Source organism: Fusarium venenatum (assembly GCF_020744135.1).
Source record: "Fusarium venenatum strain MPI-CAGE-CH-0201 chromosome Unknown EDB82scaffold_2, whole genome shotgun sequence".
Taxonomy (NCBI): Eukaryota; Fungi; Ascomycota; class Sordariomycetes; order Hypocreales; family Nectriaceae; genus Fusarium; species Fusarium venenatum.
In genome coordinates, this window is record NW_027072130.1 from 8,197,398 (window position 1) to 8,213,507 (window position 16,110).

Sequence of the window (16,110 nt, forward strand, 5' to 3'; positions counted from 1 at the left end):
TTTCACGTTTGTTTCAATCTCAACAACACGGCATATGTTAGTAGCATCATTAAACTCATCCCCACAAGCCTCTCTTTTTTGCGACAAGTCTCTTTTTTTGTGACAAGAACCAAGATTGGATCTTGTTTTTTTCTCACATCTTGTCTCTTTTCACCTCGTCAATCTTGACACCATCGATCAGGCCACATCGGGCACTATCGCATTAAATCATTTCTGCGAGTCTGCCTCAAGATGGCCCATTTAAGGAACTGCTTGTCTAATGCATCTCAATCGATAATCTATTTGGGCAGCTTGTCATCAAAACACACCACGACGACATCATCATCATACACCCTCCTCTACCAGAGATATACTCTTGTACAGAGTCACAACTGCCTGCATTTTCAGCCAGGCCAAGCCTAATTAGACCGCCCACCCACAGACGTCTTCAACTCACCATCCATACTTACCTTACACACCGCAGCTCGCAAATACCGCCCAGTTCCCACCACCCTTGAATATCCTTCCAAGGATCCCTGCATCATCCCCCTGTCAGGCCAGAGTGGGGAATTGGAAGCCTCATTCGCACGACTGGGCCGCGTTCCCTTCCATCCTGGCTCACCTATTAATCCTCCATCCCATCCGCATCTCGTTCACCTTCTTTTCTTCGTCGTCTGTCTCGACTCCCGCTATCCCACTTTTTAATCTTTCTCGCCTGTCGCAAACCCGAGACTTGTATTCATTACCATTCAATAGTTCGGTTCGCCTTGGCTTTTCACCTTTCCAAACTTCCAAGTCTATCTATCCATCAACCAACTCTCAGCTCAGCATCCACTCACTCGCCTTACTTACACCCGCCTATCTCAACACATCGGGCCTATCCCTATCAGATATACGATCCTACCATCTAAAGGTTATCTATCTACACTCCACAGAATGAATTTAGAAAACGTCACCACTGTCGAGGAGCTACAACGTCAGCTAGAAGCCGCCAACGCAAGAAATTCACAACTTGAGCATTTCGTCCAAAGTCAACTCAACGGAGACCCTACAGTTCTAAATCATGTCGCCCAGAACTTTGCTCAGGGTGGTTTCCAGATCCCAAGCAATGGTGTCTCAAATACACGAAGTGTCGGCCTCTCCCGTAGCAAGTCCACCATGGCATACCCCACACAAGTAAAGTCTGCCATTACGGTAATTCATCCCAACCAACTCTTATTCCATCTCCATCATCTAATCTCATCGTGCAGGAACGATTTCAAGCTCATAAGCGTGAGAGAAGAGCCTTTTCTCAACAGTCTAGCTCCGCACTACCCATGAGCCGCAGTGTTTCAAATCGTTCAGAGTCTCATATGCCTTTCTCACAAACGGGCAACCGCATTGCACCTTTGAGTTCATCCATGGACCGATTTACCTCACCTCAAAGCCAGTCTACCAACCTACCTCTTGAAGCCGCCTCAAATCAACTTCAAAGTGTCCAGGAGAACCAACCTATGCTCAACATCGGCATGGACCCCGAAGACTTCCTAAAACAGTGGCCCGAGACTCCACAAGCTCCTCAGCACTACGACTCATCGTTCTCGGGGATGGCTTACAACATGGTGACCGAAAACCCATATGCCACTTTGTCATCAAGTATTCCTTCCAGCTACCCTATGTCTTCGGCTTGCCCATCAATGATCTCTGGTCCATCCGCTGCCGAGGCCGCAAGCCCCTTGACCCGCCAGAACAGCTCCTACGACAACTACGGCGCTGGCATGGAGCGTATGGAATCTTCGCAGTCTCAGGCTGATGCCCTCTTCGCACCCGATCTGTCTCCTGCTTCTGTCAACATATACCCCACCGGCAAGCAGTATACCTCTGAGCAAGACCTCTTTGGTCTCGGTGCCAGTCTCACCTCTGCCAATGTTCAGCAGTATGTCGACTCCAACGGAAACACTTTGATGGCATCGCCCGAATCAACCGACATGGAGCGATCCATCTCCAACGCTAGCATGTCAAGCGTTCGATCAAACGCTTCCAACCTGGAACGCCGAGCCAAGGAAGCCCGCGAGCGAGTTCTCCAGGCAGCCAAGACCATCCAGCTCGCCCCCAAGCCCAAGGAGGAGCTTGCTAAGAGTGAAGCCAACTCTGCCGCTTCTAAGGATGCCAAGCTCCCCGTCAATAAGAGCAACTACCAGCGCCCTAAGCACCCCAAGGTCTACTGCACTCAGTGCACCGACCATCCTGATGGCTTCCGTGGTGACCATGAGCTTCGCCGACACGTCAACGCCAAGCACGAAGGCACTGTCAAGAAGTTCGTCTGCCGTGATCCCGCCTCTGTTGGTATCGATAGCAATGTCAAGGCTGTCAACCCCTTGTCCAAGTGCAAGGCATGCATATCCGGAAAGGAGTACGGCGCTTACTATAACGCCGCTGCTCATCTTAGACGCACTCACTTCAAGCCCAAGACTCCTCGCGGCAAGAAGGGTGCCAACTCCGATGAGAAGCGTGGTGGTAAGGGTGGTGGCGACTGGCCTCCCATGTCCGAACTCAAGGCTTGGTTCGTCGAGAAGAAAGTCAAAGTTGACTTTAACGAGTCCCCCATGACTGAGCAAGATGAGTCTGATGACATGGCTGAAGGTGAGATGGAGGGTTCCATGCCTCCTCAGATGGACATGTTCCAGGGCATTGGCAGCAATATGGCTCCTTTCAACATGGAGACTGGCTACGATCTTGCCGTCGATGGCATTGCTGATCCTGCCATCATGGCTAGTGTCAATGGCGAGCTTATCTCTGCTCCCATCTCATCTGCATCTGGCAACTTTGGTTACTCACCCTTCTCTAATGCCTCTCCCATTCACGGACTCCCTGACAATTATGCTTTCTCCGAGCATGCTACTTCCACCTATGGGTCCAATCTCTCTTCCAACACTATCACCCCTGCCACCTTTCAAGACATGTCCCATATGAGTATGGCTGACAATGGCCTATGGGTTTCCTAAATGCTCCGCAGTATGAGTAATGATCATGAAGCTCGATCTTGCATCGGTGCTATCCCCATTTCCACCGGTTCTGTGCTCCAATGTCGACCTCAACGTCGAGTCATTGTTGAGCACCTCATACCTAGAGGGATGACAACGCAAGAAAGAAGAGCACGAAAGAAAAAAAACTCGCGTCCGAGCCCGAGCCCGAGCCCAATTTGAGTCGATACGATAATGGCTCAGTTGGCTAAGATTACTTCTCGGTATTGTGCCGTTCTGGTGAACGCGCGCGTGCATCAACTTCTATACGAGCAAGGATGTGACAAACCTTGCTCATTTATTTTCACACATAATGATTTTCAGGAGCCTGTTATATGATTGTGGTTGTTTCTTTTCTCTTTTCTTTTCACTTCCCTTTTTTTCTTTACCGTCACGGCGTCGATGATTACACCTTTCTCTGGTTTATTTTCAGCGCGTCCCTTGGCAAACTAAACTGGTGGATACGTTTTCAAATCTGGCTGCTGGCCCTAGATGGGCGCAAGCCAAGCAGGATCGAACCGCCTTGAGCGGTACGAGACCTATACGTTTATTCTCAGCGCGATCGAAAGTGCTTCATCGCGTGACTACGATATATACTGGGCCGGGTCGGTATCTGGAAGGATAATTTTCCCAGGAGAGGAAAAAAAGAGGAGTAGTCGGTTGCATTTTTTATAACATCCGGTACATGACATGAGGATGAAGGGAGTTCGATGTTGCACATCTGAGCATGGCGTTTATTTGTTTGCCCGTTCGGACGGGTTCAGCGTTGAAACCTCGAGAGGCGCTGTTTATCCTCTGCTTTATTGAAGTCAGAACAAGAAGAGCATTTGATATTAGGTTGGGTTCGGTGTTTGGGGATATCGTTTCTAGTTGGGGTTTATAGAATTCTGAGGGCAATGCTGGGAAATGAGTGGGCTTGTCGCTTGGTTGGAAAATCACTGAGCGGGTGGTTTGATGAGAGTACCGTTTGCCTACAGATAGGAACCTCTGCTGGCGTCAAGACGTAGAGTCCGAGTCAGTAATAGATCGTGCTGAAAGATGCACGCATTTATCCCTACATTGTTTTGGGCTCATGTGAATGACTGGTGATTGATGTGTCTTTTAGTTGTAATTTATATCGTAGACGCGTAGACTCATGGGTATCTCATTTCTATCCTAACCAATATCCTCCATCACGTCTTCTTCACCTTATCAGTCCACTCCTTCGCCCCCTTAACACCCTCATGTCCCCTCCTAAACAACCCCCTCTCCCACTCCTCAAGCCCCCTCAAAAACTCCTCCCCAGCCGCTCCCACCATCCCCTCATCCGCCTTTCTCGCATGAAGTCCTACATCTCCCGCCCTAACAACAAAAGTCTTTCTCAGAACCTCTGCCACATCCTTCTCATCAAACAAATCCAGCATTCGCACACCCACACCGTAGAAATGTAAACTTTGGTCTCGTAGCGGTACAGCGCGCGGATCAGCTTTCAGCGCGGATAAAACAGCGGTGGATAAACACGGTGGGAGATTGAGAGTTAATGGTGCGTTGGATGTAGGTGTTGATGCTAGAGCGAGCATTTCGGCGAGCCAGAGGGGTAGAGTTAGAGGGGTATTGGCTTTGAGGCCTTGGGAGGAGTTGTCGAGATGGCCGAGGTAGGGGACATCGATTTCGAATTCGCATGGGACTTTCTGGGCGGTGTATTAGACTTTGGTCTGAGGTAGGTTTGGGGAGTTAGGTTACCTCTGCATCCGTGAGGATAGCGTCAATGTCGTAGTACGACATTTTGTGCTGAATCGTACAGTGACTTTTTCCTTTGTGGTTTGGAGGGGATTTAGGAGACGCGTAGAGAGGTTTTGGAAGTGTTGATTCTACGCGACGCGGGATGACATAATCTTTAGACAGTTGCTTACCCTGCACTGACCGAGCGTTTACGAATTAAACATTTCTATGAAGCGAAACTATCTAATGCCTATTTCAGGATATGTTTGAATTGACATCTAACCTGATCTGATTTGATAGATGTGGAATCAATTATCCAAGCCTGTAAAACTTGCGTCATTCATAAGTAACTTCGGTAATCCGAGATCGGCACTCGGAGAAATGGAAAAAAAAGTATTTTCGAGAGCCAGCTTCGAAATCTTTAGTTAATACAATGAATCGCATCATATTTAATTGATTCTTAGTATCGCTGTTCGGTCATGATAGAAAAGCCGAGATTAGTAAAGTAAACTTCATGATTCTGATACTGATGATGTTAGTTGAGTAAGTCCGTCATTATCGTCTTACAATAACAGCCAATGCTTCCCTTGAGATAATTAGCTAAAGAGAGAGATAAAATAAATAAAAGCAGATATACGATTATACAGTAGAATAAAGAATTTGTAGATATTGCTGTTGTTGTTAAATGCCTTCTTATTTCTCGTAGACATAAATCTTCACAAGCCAAGCCAGACTCATGGATGGAAGCTCTCGAGAATATGACGACAGATTGATCCAAGCTCCCACCTTCGGTAGTCCGACGTTGCCGTCCGGCTTCTCCCCCCCAGTAGCTCTCTTTAAACTGCCCCTCCTCCCAACCCTCTTTTAATTTTTTGACATCATCAACAAGATCTCAATCAATTGTAAGTTCAACCCGTCAATCTAACAAGCACCTTGTTTCTGTTTATCTCACCAATTCAATTGCTAATATCAACAGATAGCTTCAACCATGGCTTCCGCTCTTCTTCGATCAACTCCCGCCCTCCGCGCAGGCCTTCGCGCCCGCTCTACTCCCCTCGCGGCCATGGCCAGCACCAGCTTCGTCCGCGGCAAGGCCACTCTTCCCGATCTTCCTTGTACGTTCCATCATCTCAGTCTTCCAATTCCTAGCTAACAAATTCCCCAGACGACTACGGCGCTCTTGAGCCCTACATCTCTGGCCAGATCATGGAGCTCCACCACTCCAAGCACCACCAGACCTACGTTACCGGCTTCAACAACGCAGCCGACGCCCTCGCCGAGGCCAACCACAAGGGCGACGCCAAGGCTGCTGCCGCTCAGGCACCTCTTCTCAACTTCCACGGTGGTGGTCACGTCAACCACTCCCTGTTCTGGGAGAACCTTGCTCCCAACGGTAAGGGCGGTGGTGGTGAGCCCGAGGGCAAGCTTCTGACCTCCATCAACGAGGACTTTGGTTCTTTCGAGGCTTTCAAGAAGCAGACCAACGCTACCCTCGCCGGTATCCAGGGCTCCGGCTGGGCTTGGCTCGTCAAGGACAAGAACGCTGGTACTCTGTCCATCGTTACCCGACCTAACCAGGACCCCGTCACTGGCAACCTTGAGCCCCTCCTCGGTATTGACGCCTGGGAGCACGCCTATTACCTCCAGTACCAGAACCGGAAGGCGGAGTACTTCAGCGCCATCTGGGACGTCATCAACTGGGGCACTGTCGCCAAGCGATTTGAGAAATAAATCAATCCATGTTAGTAAAGTGAAGAGATTGAATGGGTAAATGTCAAAATAGCGATTGACTTTGCGCGACAAGATCGACCGATTGTTGACCGCGCGCACTTTGTTTGTTTGTCGAGATACCGAGTGTATAGTACGTTAGGTTCAATAAGAGAAACCTGAAGAGTAAATACACATAGTGACCGAACCTGGCTGTTCCATGCCCCAAAATCTTTCGCCTTGCCTTGTGCGCCCTTCCATCAGTGTTGAAGGGCCCGAACGCCTAGCATGCGCGTCGCATACTGTAAACTGTTCCAAAAATCAAGGTTGCTGACACCTGGCTATGCCTTGGTAGGCCGCCAGCTCTACCGGATATTCATCCACAAAGATCTGATCAGCATATTCATACCAATCGCTGTTTTCCTCCATGGTTCGGGCTTCGAAGAATTTCGCGTACTCCCACCACACTGGATAGTGTCCTGCACAGTCCCAACCGAGGATCCATGCAATCGTGTTGTTGGCCACGATGATGTTTCTGGGGCACAGGTTTCCATGCGTCAGAACTGAAGGATAGTCTGTACGAAACTGTCTCATAAGAGCCTTGGAAACCTGTGTGGGGACGGTTGAGTAAAGTGTAGACATCAGAAGCGCCATGAACTGCTGCTGATCTGGATCAACTCGTACTGCAAAGTACGTATGGTTCTGATGCTTGTCCAGAATCAACCCGTATGGCCCCGACTTGATAGACCCAAAAGTACCGCCTGGGGGCGCCTTTTCATGAGACCGCAACTTTTGGAGTATGTTGCGAAGTTGTCGGGCATACTGGTACTTCTCATGCTTGGACAGGCGGGGCCAGATATCCTCGAGCAACTCACCAACGATGGTCTGCGAGAGTTTCCCATCGTTGGAAGAGGTAGCCAGGTCTTGGGAAAACAGTGGAAGAGCTCGAGTGTGCGCGATGAGAGATAGTTTCTCATGCTGCACCAGCCCAGCTTGGGAGATACGGAACTGATGAGTCTTCGGCTTGACATTGTCCGTGCTCTACTTGGGGATATACTGCAAAGTGATGAACAAATCGCGGTTTCGAAGGAGCGATGTCAGGTATAGAGTATCGGAGTCTGGACGAGGAGCTGTGTATGTGTTAATGGATACCTGAGTTCGGCCTACGGCGCACCTCACCTGGACCAAGTGTCTCAACATCCGGGTAGTACCGTGAAGTACTGAGCTTCGGCTTCTTCTCTCTGTAACCATTTTCATGCTTTACCGTAGGACTGAAAGGACGCTTTGGTAGACTGGGATTGTTGGGATTGATGTTCTCTTGCAACCGTGGGAGGCCCGCGTCTGGCCAAGAGGTCGAGGCCACTCGCGAGCCTTCAGGTTGCTGGGAACTTCGAGGAATGCGCCGAGGCCGATTACCCAAGGCACCAGAGTTTGCCCCAGATCTAAGAGGACCCAGACCCGCGGTATAACCCCTTTCAGTCCTGACTTCAGGTGACGGAGTCCGGTTTCTTGCGTCTTCTGAGCTCATCCTAGTAAGCATCCGCGCTCGAGCAGGATTCATCGTTTCCACATCGATCGCTAGTGGAAGAAACTCTCCCGAGCCCGGAGGTGACATGATTGCAAGATTGATCCTCCCTAGACGGGATCTGTGGGTACTTGGCTTGATGGTGAAGAAAGAAAAGGAACGGGTCAGATGTTTGCGTCTGCTGAGGACTATTAAATGCTAGTGCAAACGAAGGAAACGCGTCAAACGACAACAGAAACAAAAGAAAGGATAACTCTGACTGGAAAAGACTCGAGAATTATGGCGCGGGAGAGATCTTGTGATTCGCGACCGCTCCTTCTGTAGCGAGTCGCGGTTTTCTGCAGACAGGATGCTGCTGCCTTGCACCTGCCCGGCAGTGACAACTCAGCACGTCTACTGCATCTTCCATTCACGAACTCAGGATTAATGCAACCCCTGAATATGACATGCAAATGGTAATACCCGTGACCAAGTTCAAGGCCCCAGACTGCAAACATTCGTACAGGAAATCACAGATGGTCCTTGACGTCGGCTACGAATACTGTATTTTACGGAAAAACATCGATCGCGGATAAATGCATGCGAGTCTGTATTATTTGATAGCTTTTTAAGTATATCTAATTAGAAGACGAGTGGAATTGGTCGCGAACATTCGACCAGATGCGTAATACATACATTTCTCTCAGCCATGGAACATCTCTAACGATTTTGTGATCGTAGACGAGTTACGTCTACTCCTTTTCGCCGTTTTCCTCTACCTTTCCATTCTCTACTCCCTCCTTGCGTTGAGTGAAGCGACGAGGCAAGCGGTTTTCACCTTCAGTGTAGGGATAACCAGCTTCTTCACGAGCCATGTCATTCACCCACTTCTCATCGCCGCGAAGGCCAGGGTTGGTACCGAGCTCCTGCCACTTGGCAGCCAGGTAGAACCAGCCCAAAGCATTACCGACAGTGCCAACCTCATCACTGACACCATTCTTGGCTTCTCGAGACATTTTAGCATGGAGTTCGTGGTCGGTGTATAGATCCAAGAGGTGTTTGGCGACGGTCTTGTAGTCACCAGGGGTAACAAGGTATCCATTGACATTGTCCTTGACCTGAAGGGGAATACCGCCTTCATTGGAAACGATAACAGGAACACCTGCATGAAGAGCTTCCGAAACCTTGATTTCGAAGCCCTCACGGGTTGATAGCTGAAGAATAACATGGGCGTTGGCGATGACCATGTTGAGAAGCTGATCATTAGCGTCAAGACGCATAACGCTGACGTCGTCGAGGAGATGAGGGTAGTGGTCTTCCAATTGAGTCATTGTTTGATCGAAAATAATGGCGCCATCTGGGTCGTCAATAGAGCCGTTGCCGCAACTACAATAATCAGTAAGACAAACTTTTCTCAGATCAAGTAACTTACACAACGAGCTGAGGAACGTCCGTGATGTTGGCCTCATCACAGAGGCGGCGGAACTCTGCGTATGAGTCAATGACGGTAGGAATTCCCTTGGCAGGGTCGAATCGTGCGACCTGAGCAATGTATTTGCCTGTAATCAGATTAATCAAATGTACTAGGAGTGTGTAATGTTGGCTTACGGTTAGGCCAGTCGAGTTCAGTCATTCGCTGGTTTCTGCACTGGGTGTTGTAGATGTGAGCATAGTAGCCCGTATCCCACTTGTTCATGTGCTTGTTCAGGCCATCGATCCAGTCAGTGGTAGCAGGGAGATAGACGACCTTCTCCTTGGGAACGGTATGAGGCACAAACTTGGGGATCGGGTGACTAATGAACATGTCGGCCTCTTTGATGTTACTCCAGAGATAGTTCCAGATGTCACTCTGGGGAGATCCGTCTACGGCAACGAGATCGCTTCGGATCTGGATGTGAGATCTGTAAAGGACGGGGCGATCAGGGGTGAGCCTCTTGATCATGGGGATAAGCCCAGGCATCTGGGGGTCATCGATCTGTGCCAATGTTAGTTACACGCTTCTCGCCTTCAGGCACGGTTGGGGTGCTGAGCAAGACTTACGAAAATGATGTCGGCACCACCCTCCTCTGGGGGCCTGAGGGGACCACCCTCAGAGAGCCAGTATCTCTTAGCATTGTCTTCAATCCAGTCGGAGATGGCACCCTTCTCTGCATCCGAGATGCGCTGGTCGGGGTGACTGACACCCTGAAGGATGTTGTGCTGGTTCTTGGTGATTCGGAAAACGCCAGGTCGTGGCTTGGGAACTAAAAGAAGTCAGTCGTCAGAAGATTCAAGGTTTTTGCTGGCTCAACATACCATACCAAGTCACGTCTACTCCCATGAGGCGACTGAGACGGACGAGAGCGTGACGCATGAGGGCAACACCACCACCCTGGGGAGTAGCGCTGAAAAATGCGAGCTTGGTCTTCTTCTCGCGCAGCTTGTTGGCGTAGAATTGTGTGGCGTTCCACGTAGCGAGGGAGCATGTGTCCTTGTGGTTTTGGATGTTTGTAAGGTGAACACGGAATCCGGCATCTGTCTGAACGATGCCTCGGTAGCCGACCTGCAGATGCGGTACGAGGGAAGGACCAAAGTTTCTGAATTGTATCGTCAATAGCTACTCGATAATGGTGATTGGGACAAAACTCACAGGATACACTTGCGGGCCATGGAATCAGCCTGCTCGTCGACGCGCTTGACATCCCAGAAGTTCTTCTCCTTGGCTTCATGGTCAGGTCGGAGAACGACAGGTACGATGTCAAGGTCAAGCCAAAGACGTGAGCACAGAGAAGGGCTCATATACTTGAGAGTGACAGGGAGACCGGCTCCAATGAACTTGACAAAGTTAACATGCTCGTATGTCTCGACCTCGTTGATGATGTGATCAGCAATGAGATCCTGTCCCTGGCGCATCTCCTCGTCGAGAGAAATGTGCTTGATTGAGAAATCATTAAGATAGACAGTATCGTGGATAGCAAGAGCAATAACGGCAGTATGATCATCGGCGAAAACGGCAGAGATACCGAGGTACAAAGTCTGTAGTTATGATGTTAGCGTTTCTGAAGATCAAAAGATCGGCAAAGGGTCTGATACAGGGGTCCCGACAACTAAAGTTGCGATGACGCAAGTTGTCATGACAGAGCATATATGACATAAGAGAAGAGACATCATGAAAAGAGGATTATCTCACCTGAAGAGGAGCATTGACATGGCCATCCTTCTCGACCATAAGGCTCATCTGCCTCTTGCGGTGCGAGGTGGCGCCCGTAGAAAACTTGCGAGAAGGCTTGGAACTCATGATGGCGGTTCTCACAAAATTTGGCGGGGTATCTGACACGAAGGAGGGGTAACAAATTTATTGGATGGTTGGAAAAATACAAACTGTCTCTGAAATGTCCGAGTACGACAGATGGATGCTGAAGTAAGAAGAAGAAGGAAGAACAAGACTGCGACCGAGAGGTAAGATATAGTCTTGGAACACCTCCTTGATCAGGTCAGACGAGCCAAAAGGCGGTCGTAGGTGAATCGAAAGAGTGGTGGAACTGTGCAAGGACGAGGGAGAGAGGTTGTTGGACAATGGCGAGAGACCCAAGATATGATCCTGGTAGGCTTTGGCCCCGTCAACGCGGACCTCTGCAGGAGAGGACTGGGGTATGATGTACTGTACTTGATGGTATCTTGTAAGACAAGAGAAAGCCGACAGGTCAGGTCAAGTCACAAGCTGGGGGCGGGGAGGGTTGCCGTGGATGAGCGTGGGGGAAATGGCCAATTGAGGACTCGGTGACAAGGTGAGAAGGAGATGAATGTTAAGGTGAGGAGATGAGTGGCGTGCTAAAAACGAACAAAGCTTGGATTGTGCTTTGATGATATCACGTTGTTGGAGTCGGTGTTTCGAAGACGCGAGGATTGAGGCAAGCAATGAGTTGATCGACAAGGATTGGTTTGAGGAGGAAAGGAGGAAGGCAGGCAGGCAGGTAGACCTCCAAGAAGTGATGTATGGAAGGAACAGCGGGCGTAGGAAACTGCAGATGCAAGTGTGTGGTACCTGCTGTTTGTTGTTGTGGCGACCCGTCTGCGTCAAACGAGTGCCAGTTGACAAGACTCCCTGGCAATATCTTATCTTGATGATTTAATATAGAGCAACAAATTCCCTGTTATCAACTTTTCACAAGAAAACGAGATCGAATTATCAAAGCCGAAAGGCCCAGGGTTACGGAAATGGGGGTCAGGTGAAGGAAGGCAACAAAGAGGTGGTCTGATATGCGTTATGAGATCATCAGGTTCTGTGAGAGCTGGGTTGTGAAGCTTGGGGGTCCCCGAAACAATGAGAGACCAAAGAAAGCTGTTGCAATTGAAGCTTTGAACTGAGATACAATTTAATAAATCTAAGCGCCGCCCAACGTGCCTGATGCAGGTACGGCGTCACAGTGCTGTTGTGGTGGAAAGTTTGGATGAAGTGACTGAGGGATGCGAGGAGGAGAGGAGAGATGAAATACGACGAGTGACGCCCTTGAGTGAACACAAGAGAGGTCGGCAAGGAATGCAGCCACAGCATCATTAGTTCAGCTTGGCTCTTGTTGCTTGCTTGCCATTGAGTTGCTGTTGTGTAATAAACTCCAATCTAAGCTGTGACCACTCCAAGCTAGTGACGGGAACAGATATCCAGGGTAAGCTATTTAAATTGTAGAGCTGTCATGGAAGAAGTTCCATGTCAAGTACGTGTTAGTGGCCTCTAATCCGAGGTACCCGAACAAGAGTACAGTAGCGCAGCTGAACCCCGCGCTGGAGATGGAACTAATTGCGTGAGCTTTTAGGGGATCGTCCCACAAGGCGGATCCTTTCCCCGGGGAAGACTTTGATGGATCCTGGACGATTACATCTCTGATGGAACTCTGAACTCGAGTGAATATGCAAGGTACTTAAATGCCCTTTCTAAACATGTGGTACCAAATGATAATCTACCTCCTGTATGCCTCCTCTCATTACTGGTGCTGGCAATATTCAAGTTAAAAAATATATATAAAAAAAGAACAAAAAGTCTCTCAACCCCTCATCTCAACAAGATTCTCACAACAAAACAAACACCAATATTTTAACAGCGACTGTCTCACCGAATATGCATAGCATTTAGTACGACCTTTGTACAGATCGTGGCTTATGAGTTCTTTCACCGTCTCGAAATTCGGTCAATCAACTGGTCTTGAACTCGTATCATGACATCTCTCAAGGTTTCATTCGAACTTCGATTATAGCTTATGGCCAGACATACCAAGCTATTGACTGTTCGATGCATCAAAGGTTCTCATCGTCGAACAGCGGTGAGTTGGTACTGCACCAATCACCCCACCATCGGTATTGTTTGTAGTGCCGCACTGCTACCACGCATCTTCTATTGGATCTGCAGTCGCCTCTGGATGTGTTGCACGAGGTCACTCAACAGATCCAGGACGAAGACGGACGGGCGAGTTTCCGAACGCCGTGCAGCCATGATATGCACTCCAACCCTCGAGTGTCACTTCAAAGTTGACCACAGATTAAGCGGTGGAACCTATTGAGTGTACCTGTACCAGAGGTTTTGGGTCGAATGCTGACTCATAATGCCATTCTCTGATATATCATTCTATCAATGGTCTTTGTTCCATGTTGTCGACAAACACAATTGATGGGAGGCATGTGCAACAGTCAAAAATTCTACCATCATGCCTGACGCAATACGCGAAGGATTGCAAATGATACGCTAACTGGGTTTATACGATACTACCACTCATCTTGGTTATATCCGCCGGGGTAATCCATCCAAGCGAGCCGAGTTCCGTCGATTGATCAAAGGAAGCCTTAAAAACGCAGCCTTTATCAATCTAAAGCCGATCAAAACATCTCCACAATATAAGATCGTCCTTCCGATCATGGGAAGTGGGCAGCGACAACCAGGGTAGGCACATTTGATAGCCGCGCGGCCTGTACAGAATTATTAGCTCTGCTGATGTGAGGCTGCTATTAAGATCAGAGGCATCCGTGACTCACAATACTTGTTCGTTTTACCTTCCGAAGTCTAATGATGACTTTTTCCTTCGCCTTGCAGCACCTTACAACTGGCGATCTCCAAAACTCCAACAGATCAAAATGATTCCAAAGGCTCCTCTCGGCCTTTTTGGCCTCTTTTTACTACAGTTCGCGAACGGTGACCAAAATGCAGAGCGAATAAAACCCGATCCCAAGTACGCAGAAGATCGAGCGTACATGGTTTTCAACGAGATTCATTCCGCTGGTCGATTATGGGGCTCATCTCTGTATCACAATGGGTTCGGATTCTTCCCAGCTACAGTACCTGCCGGTACTATGTTCTATCATGGTTCCCGACAAAACGTGACACCACCAGGGCTGGAGTGGTTGGCCTTTGATCTAGAGCATGCCGAAAACTTTGCGCGCTCGTTCAAATTTAAGCCAGGGAAAAGGCCTCCAGTTCCGGTTCCAGGCAAGGATAAACCTGGTCAAGAGGATGATGTACTTGAAGAAGGAGGCCTTCGTGAGGAATTACGGCGTCGCAGCGAGCGAATCTCAAAAGAACTCCATATTCGGGATAACGACGAAGACAGCGATATAAACGTTCGCGGTTATCTGCATTTGTATCAGACAACCCGTGAACTCAACCTTCTCTTACTCGACGGAATGAGCGCCGGCAAGACACACATGGGCACACTAGACTCTCAAGATCTTGTGCTCCGCGAGGACAAAGGCGACCATAAAAGGATGGACGAAAGGAATCGAGCGGATGATCTTTGCAAAATCGCAACTGAATGGGGCTTTGATGGATTTGTGCGGATGGAGATTGGCGTCGAAGTCATCAAATGTGACTTTAGCAAGGACTTGGACCTGGTCAACATGATGCGCACAAAATTGCGCGATGGTTTGATGGACAACAACGACTTGACCGCATTCCAGTGGGTGAGGACTGTTGCAGAGAGATACGACGATATTGGGGCCAACCGATTACGGATCGACTTTTCTTCCATGGTTTCTGGCCTTTTCTTTCCCATCAACATCTCAAACACCGACCCGGAGCGACCGGACCTCAAAAGACTCGGCGCAGCAACACTGGAAGAACTTGTAGATATCAAGGTATATCTGAAGGATGTACTGAGCCAGCCTCGCAGGTTCACCGTGAATTGGCAAGGTGCGGTTGATCTCATCGTGACCAGGTACAGTAAGAGGATTGCGCTCATGGCATATGAGCCACTACCCTCTCACCACTTCATCAATGAAGTTCGGGGTGCTACGATGACCTGGTATGACGCACCTTCGTTGCCCGACGATATTTCCTTGATGAAGAGAGGAGACACAAATAGAACTGCTGATGCCATCGAGGAATGCAAAACACATTATCTCAGGCCGGCTCTGCTAGTCAAGAGCAAATGGAGTGTGGAAGACAGGTTGATATACACATCTCTTGATACAGTTATGGGGGAAATTTGTAATACGCTGTATTCTGTCCGTGGTCGTTTACTGGGAGCGTCAGAAAGAGATGGCAAAGATGACGCGGAACTGGAAAAGGCAGTTCAGCATGGTCGAGCTGTGATGAAAGAACTGATGGGTGAGTTGGGATGGTCAACTTGGAAGAAGCCTCAGGCTTGCGCACCGGACGAAGTGTCTGTGATTGCTATGTGGCCGTTTGGAACCAAGGAAGATCATTGGAATCCTGGATGTCGCTCCATCGATACTGTCCAGAAACCCAATGGGTCATACTGGGACGCGTGGGCACCTGGCAACTGATGGACCATGTTACGTCTTGCTCCACCAAGACGCAGCTGTCAAAGTCTTGGTGATTATCAATCTCATAGCAATGATTTGAACGGTGACATTCCGCTATTACAAGTTTGACAGCGCAATCCCGTTACAGCCGTTCCGTTCCGTCCTCGAGAACCCGGGGTCATCCGAAGCTTGTTTCCAAATGTCAGCCCACTCTTTGTCACAAAATTGATTGCCCCAAACTCGTGCCATTAAAAATTTACAGATGGTAGGTGGCATTTCCGCTTCTCCGTGAGAGAGTGGAATCTTTCTTGGCTTTAATTGACATTTTCTCTCGGGTCAGTTTGTCAGTCCAATTAAGATGAGCCTTTTTGTAAAATGTTACACATCAGGCATTATCCCCACGACATACACGGGGCCTGTCGTGGGAATACCCGGAGCTTGGGTAGTATGTCTCTAAGCTTTAGGATAACGTTACAAGAATAAGCAACC

The 16,110-nt window shown here is 49.0% G+C and overlaps 6 protein-coding genes across 6 annotated transcripts; 3 read left to right on the plus strand and 3 right to left on the minus strand.

The window, feature by feature from the left end:
• The first annotated feature begins 626 nt into the window (after positions 1-626).
• On the plus strand, positions 627-3,183 carry EDB82DRAFT_501840 (uncharacterized protein). Its single transcript, XM_025736217.2, has 2 exons — positions 627-1,173; positions 1,230-3,183. The coding sequence occupies exons 1-2, from the start codon at positions 916-918 to the stop codon at positions 2,961-2,963; spliced, it is 1,992 nt and encodes a 663-aa protein (XP_025586846.1). The 5' UTR covers positions 627-915; the 3' UTR covers positions 2,964-3,183.
• A 970-nt stretch (positions 3,184-4,153) lies between these two features.
• On the minus strand, positions 4,154-4,745 carry EDB82DRAFT_476205 (DNA replication complex GINS protein PSF3; the record flags this gene model as incomplete). The annotated part of the gene is made up of 2 exons (XM_025736218.1): positions 4,154-4,651; positions 4,704-4,745. The coding sequence occupies 2 exons, from the start codon at positions 4,743-4,745 to the stop codon at positions 4,154-4,156; spliced, it is 540 nt and encodes a 179-aa protein (XP_025586847.1).
• A 612-nt stretch (positions 4,746-5,357) lies between these two features.
• On the plus strand, positions 5,358-6,589 carry EDB82DRAFT_195683 (Manganese/iron superoxide dismutase). The gene is made up of 4 exons (XM_025736219.2): positions 5,358-5,584; positions 5,659-5,797; positions 5,848-6,432; positions 6,487-6,589. The coding sequence occupies exons 2-3, from the start codon at positions 5,671-5,673 to the stop codon at positions 6,411-6,413; spliced, it is 693 nt and encodes a 230-aa protein (XP_025586848.1). The 5' UTR covers positions 5,358-5,584; positions 5,659-5,670; the 3' UTR covers positions 6,414-6,432; positions 6,487-6,589.
• EDB82DRAFT_556705 (uncharacterized protein) lies at positions 6,476-8,004 on the minus strand (the record flags this gene model as incomplete). Its single annotated transcript, XM_065609674.1, has 2 exons — positions 6,476-7,430; positions 7,564-8,004. The coding sequence occupies 2 exons, from the start codon at positions 8,002-8,004 to the stop codon at positions 6,711-6,713; spliced, it is 1,161 nt and encodes a 386-aa protein (XP_065465043.1). The 3' UTR covers positions 6,476-6,710.
• Positions 8,005-8,488: 484 nt separating this feature from the next.
• On the minus strand, positions 8,489-11,085 carry EDB82DRAFT_501851 (uncharacterized protein). Its single transcript, XM_065608651.1, has 6 exons — positions 10,523-11,085; positions 10,189-10,469; positions 9,934-10,136; positions 9,502-9,868; positions 9,326-9,452; positions 8,489-9,279 (listed from the first exon to the last, which is right to left on the minus strand). The coding sequence occupies exons 1-6, from the start codon at positions 10,783-10,785 to the stop codon at positions 8,646-8,648; spliced, it is 1,875 nt and encodes a 624-aa protein (XP_065465044.1). The 5' UTR covers positions 10,786-11,085; the 3' UTR covers positions 8,489-8,645.
• A 2,626-nt stretch (positions 11,086-13,711) lies between these two features.
• EDB82DRAFT_195905 (uncharacterized protein) lies at positions 13,712-16,094 on the plus strand. Its single transcript, XM_025736223.2, has one exon. The coding sequence runs from the start codon at positions 13,996-13,998 to the stop codon at positions 15,640-15,642; it is 1,647 nt and encodes a 548-aa protein (XP_025586851.1). The 5' UTR covers positions 13,712-13,995; the 3' UTR covers positions 15,643-16,094.
• Positions 16,095-16,110: the final 16 nt, after the last annotated feature.